This window comes from Phoca vitulina, unplaced genomic scaffold (genome assembly GCF_004348235.1).
Source record: "Phoca vitulina isolate PV1807 unplaced genomic scaffold, GSC_HSeal_1.0 scaffold17, whole genome shotgun sequence".
Lineage (NCBI taxonomy): Eukaryota > Metazoa > Chordata > Mammalia > Carnivora > Phocidae > Phoca > Phoca vitulina.
The window spans coordinates 676731-682025 of record NW_022589720.1 but is presented as its reverse complement, the minus strand read 5'-3'; the positions used below and the strand labels follow the sequence as shown (position 1 = coordinate 682025).

The following is a 5295-nucleotide window of genomic DNA, read 5'->3' as shown; positions in this document are numbered from 1 at the left end:
GGATTCCATCGCGCAGGCCACCCGAGAACTGGCAGAGTTGCCAGGTTTTCCAGCTCAGGGGTATGGACGCCTTGGAGGCGGTTAGCTCGCCCAGACTGCATCTCCTGAGTGTGCTTCCTGGGACACACTCAGCCCGTGGGGACCCATGGGGGCCGTGGCCACCTGGCGCACGTGGGGTAGACGAGGACGGGGCCGAGTGTGGGCGGGCGGGCAGGGGTCTGCCTGGGACTCTTGGAGGACCATCGGTGCACAGTGGAGTGCGCAGAGCCGGGTGGTTGCTGAGGACGAGGGGCAGGGCCTGGGTTGCTGAGCGTTGGAAGTGCTTGTCCATCGGCCATTCGCCAAGGGCAGCAGTGTTCAGGCTGCCAAGCCCGGGGTGGACCTTGTAGCCTCGTTCTCGACCAGAATCTCCAGCCTGGGCGCCAGGTGCCCGGGCGTCTCCCTGCACAGCATGTCTGGGCTCCCCTGCGGCCCCAGCCCATCAGGATGAGTGAGATGCCAAAGTGTGCTCCCTTGAGCAGCCTTAGCTCAAGGCCGGAGTGAAGCAGGGCTGCCGGGCGCTGAGGCTCCCGGGTGGGGTGCGGTTAGAGCCTTTCATGCTCAACAGTGCGCTGTTTGCAGCAGGGGACACTGCTCCTAGTTGGAGAAGCTCGGTTTTTAGAACGTTTGGAGACCAAAGTCTTCTTGTTGGTGGATAATGTCCCCGGTCGGTGCTCACCAGCCTCAATGGAGTCTCCTCCCCCGTGGGGTCTTTGGGGGAGGTGACACCATTTGAATCCTGATCTTTTTCCCCGGGACTGAGATGGGCTCACAGGGCTCGGGCCGGCCTGGCGCCCAGAGCTGTGGGCTGGAGCACCAAGTGGTCCTCCCCCCGCAGGAACCAGTCCAATGTCAGGAGGATGCACACGGCCGTGAAGCTCAACGGTGTCGTCCTCAGCAGGTCCCGGGGCGCGCAGCTTGTCCTGCTGAACATGCCAGGGCCCCCCAGAAACCGGCAGGGGGATGAGAACTGTATCCTTTGTGCGTGCGGCCCAGCAGGCCGGGAAGGCTGGGCCGCTCCACCTCCCGGGGACAGGGCTGTCTTGCCCGGAGGATTCCTGGGTTGGGGGCGGGAGCAGGGGGGCCCTAAGTGTGGCCCCTGGTGCCAGAGTCTCCAGCCTCTGGGCTGAACCCGCGCAGACCAGGCGGAGGGGCAGACTTGGCCCCCCCAGTCTGAGTGCCGGAAACTGGGGGCCCCAGGTGAATGGTTCTTGATTGGCTTGGGGCATCAGTGACTGAGGAAGCCGTAAATGTGCGGGGTATCCTGGGCAGCTCAGGCCCTCCGTGAAGAACCTGGCACACGCAGGAATTTGGACCACGGGTGAGATGAACACGGACACAGAGCCCTGGCCCCAAAACGCCCAGTGAGGGGCAGTCCCCACGCCCCTAGCCCCGTACCCTGCTCGCCGTGGCTTCCGGGGCTGGCTCTGAGCTCCTGCCTGGCCCGCTCTCGGGCTGGGCGTCTTCCTTGAGACGGGGGGCACCGTGTCCCCTCATCCAGATGAGCTACAGCACAGGTGGTCCCCCATGTGCCTCCCAGCCCTTCTCAGCTGGTGCCCCTCCTGTTGGCTGGAGGCTGCCAGGCCTGACCTCGGAGGTCACAGGTCAGCTCTACCATGAGCTGGGTTCGCACCCTTAACTGTGCGTCCTGTGGTGGGGACTTGGGTGCCTAGTGGGTGTGCAGCCTGGGGGCTGCCCTCTGGGGTATGGCCCCCGCCCTCCCCTCTGGCGCCGGAACGTGGGTAGCGGGGGTGGGAGTGGGGGATTAGCAGGTGGCTCTTGGGCTTAAAGCCTTGATCTAACCACAAGCTTGAGGACTCTGCGCTTGGTTGGTGACCGGACTGGGACTTGCGGGCTCTTTGGGCTCTCGATGGATTCCTATCTGTGCTGGAGCCCCGGGGTGAGGGCAGGGCTCTGGTTCCCGGTCAGGCCGGCCACGGGCGCGTGCTGATCCTGAGCGTGCATCTGGCGGGCACCTGGCTGAGGCCTGCGTTGGGCCTCTTCCTGCAAACCGACCTCCCTCTGCCTGGGACTCCTGTGAGTGTAACCAGCTGTCCTTAACTCAGGTCACCCCAGATATGGAGTTCCTCGAGGTCCTGACCGAGGGGCTCGACAGGGTCCTTCTGGTCCGGGGCAGCGGCCGGGAGGTAGTCACCATCTACTCCTGACACTCAGCCCCCCGGGAACACGCCGGGTGGGCTGGGGATTGTGCTACACTTGGCCTCCTATGGAAGTTTCCAGAATAGCCCCACAGCTCTCCCTCCAGGCGCGGAGCCAGCCCGCAGCTGCGGTGGTTTCCTCGCGTGGAGGGGAGGCGTGGATGCCCCCGAGGGAGGCTCGCGGTGACCTGGGACCAGCTGCACTGGCCATGTGCTCAGGCTATGGGTTCCAGAAGCGGTTTCCGTGGCCAGACCTGTGTGGTTGTCATGGTTGCGCATCAGTTCTGCCTCGTCCAGGATGCTCACGAGAAACCCCTGCCCGGACTGAAGGTCACTTTGGGCCACAGGGGTCCGTTCAGGAAGGTGGCCGAGGGCCTTGGTCCCTCGGTCAGCCTCCTCAGCGCCTGTCCCTGCAGCGTCCCTGTTTGTGTTCCTGTAAATTAAGGCCGAGGAGAGCCGTCCACCCTGGACTCGCTGGGTGGCCTTGGTCAGCGTGCCTGCCTGGTGCAGGAATGTCTAGGAGGGGGACCCCGATTCCTCGGGGACGTGGATGGTCATCCCGGGTGGGCACGTTCAGGGGGGCTTGGCTCCAGGAAGCTGCCTGAGGGGCAGAGGCCCAGGCAGGGGTCCTGCCACGCCCGGACTGGGTTTGCAGCTGGGACATAGCCACGTCCTGCACAGGCATCTGGGCCCCGTTTCTGAGAATTCACCGCGGTTCCCCGCCTGATGTGTGCGTACCCATGGCCCTCGGTTTCCACGCTCCAGGGTCCACGGACTGGGTGCCCAGGGCCTCAGCGGCCCTGAGTCAGCGAGCCGAAGCCTGTGTGCCGGTCCCGTCCTGCCAGCGCACAGGGGATGGTGGCAGCCACGCGCAGGGCACTGTGGGCTGTTTAAGTGGGCCGTGGACTTGCTTCGTGGTCGTGGTCCCAGTCAGCTGCCGTAGCTTGTGGTGACCTGTGCTTCGTCTGTGTGGTGTATTTATTTATTTAAGCACCTGGGGATTTCAGTGGTAATTAGGGCATCAGTGAAGAGACTGCTTCTGCGAACAAGCCCCAAACGGCCGCGTCCTTGGCATTCTCTGGCTTCCTCGGACCCCAAGGAAGTCGCCTGGTCCACAGATTTCAGATCAGGGCAGAGGCTAAATGTCCAGACGTTCAAGGAGCTGTTGGGCAGCACAGAGGGTCTGCGTCGTCAGAGTGACCACCGGCCAGAGCGTGTGCCAAACTGCCGCAGCCAGGCCCGGGAGTCCGTGCTCTTCCCCCCGCTGTTCTGCACCCAGTGAAGCAGCGAAACCCAGCTCCCTGGCCCTCGGTCCCCTGGCCTGTCGGGGGCGGAGCCGCGTCCCCAGGGCCCCGTGGCGCTGACACTGCGCTGTGGAAGGGCCGTGTGGCAGGACCTCCCCCGTGCGCCCGACCCCTGTTCACACGGCGTAGACCTTAGCGCAGCTGCGCGGGAGGGCTCGGCTGCATCCGCGCGCCCCCCTCCACACTGAACCTCGTGGGACCCCACGTGCAGCCGATCAAAGTTGGTTCCACGTTGTTTTCTAGCTTCCTTGTCTTTGTATCATTTGTTGGTAGAAGAATAAATTGTACAAAAGCTGAGTAGGTGGACGAGTCTCCGTGTCTCATTGAGCATGAAGGTGGGACCGCTGGAGAAGCTTCCTCCCTCCCTCCCCGTGGGCCTTCTGGTCCGATCGGCCAGGGCAGACAGGGCGGCTCACACATCATCACCTGCATTGCCCGAGAGGCGTAAAGAACAAAGCACGAGGCAATAGGAGGGTCCGAGCACGAGGACGTGATGCCGCCGGTTACTGAGGTCGTAATTCCTAGAAGGGTGGAATCCGCAGGGAAAACCCGTCATTAGAGGGGCCCCCTTGTTCCAGCGTCCAGGCTCACGGCGTGAGCACTTAACCGCCCAACGGGAGAACAAGCATGAGACCCTGGAGCCCTCCCGCGTGGCTGGGGGGGGAGCGAGGAGGTGCCACGGATCCTGAACCGCTAGACTGTGGCCTCCCAACGCAGCCTTCCTGCTCCCAGAGCCACAGCCACGGGGCCTTGTGTCCCCACGTGTTCACAGCAGCGAAACTGCAGGCGCCCGGCATCAGCCGTTGGTGAGTGGGAGACCACGGGGTCTCTGCCTTCCAGGGAATGAAATTCTAGCAGCCTTGAGGACGTGGGGCCACGCAGAAGCAGCCAGTCAGGGCACGTGTCCTATGCTAACGTACACGGAATGCCCAGAACGGACAAAGCCAGAGACGGCGTGCTGGTGACCACTCCCCGGTGGGGGCGGGGGCAGGGAGAACCCATGACCCTGGGCACGGGGCTGCTTTGGGGGTGACGGGGGTGTGCTACGGGGGTTGTGGAGAGCGCACCTTCTGAACAACTAGGATGCTCAGCATGGAGGCCGTGACGGAGCCGTGTGGCGTGGCCACCGACCCTGTGTCCTGGGGGCCTGGCTCGTGGCGGCTGCAGCACCCTCGGGAGTGACCCTCCTTCAGGCCTGCTGTGAGCGCTGGCCGGGCCCGGGCACCCACACATGTGACGTGGAGCAGAGGCCTGGCCTTTGGGGCAGGGGGCCCAGATGTCCCGGGCACAGAGGGCAGGGTGGGGCACGCAGATGGAGCTGCACGGGGAGGACCGAGCGGAATCCGAGGGTCCTGACTCGGCCACCGGTGCCCAGGGGGCCCGTGGGGCAGGTTCTGTGAGCGAGCGAGCCAAGAGGCCCCCGTGGGGCTTCAGACTCCGTGTCACACCTTCTCAGAGAAGTTGATCGAGTCCTGTCACTGCCAGGAGGGATCCCGGCCCCCCATGGGCCTGAGCGGCGGTCATGCCCTGACGTTGTGCCCGAGACCCTTCTGCACAGCTGTGAGCCGTCCATGCCTCGGCGAGGAGGCATCAGCCAGCACCCAACATGCGTGTGGGGGGAGCTGTGACCGGACGGCAGAGGAGAGACGGGGTCAGGTCTAGGCACCCTGAGGCAGGGACAGCCTGAGGGTGGGAGGGGCTCCGAGGGGGGGTCAGGACCGGGCAGGGGACTGTCAGAACAGCAGGAGCCGGGCCTCCGGTGTGGATGGTGGAGGCTGCGGAGCCGACAGCAG

The 5295-nt window shown here is 64.7% G+C and overlaps 1 protein-coding gene across 6 annotated transcripts in view; it reads left to right on the top strand.

Moving 5' to 3' along the window:
* SLC12A7 (solute carrier family 12 member 7) overlaps positions 1 to 3799 on the top strand; it is a 71801-nt gene extending 68002 nt beyond the window's left edge. For all 6 annotated transcript variants that reach the window (XM_032415351.1, XM_032415349.1, XM_032415348.1 and 3 more), the window contains 2 exons: positions 878 to 1011; positions 2116 to 3799. In XM_032415351.1, coding sequence (XP_032271242.1) covers positions 878 to 1011; positions 2116 to 2207 — 226 coding nt within the window. In that variant the 3' untranslated portion in view covers positions 2208 to 3799. The remainder of the gene's footprint in view (positions 1 to 877; positions 1012 to 2115) is intronic.
* The last annotated feature ends 1496 nt before the right edge of the window (positions 3800 to 5295 follow it).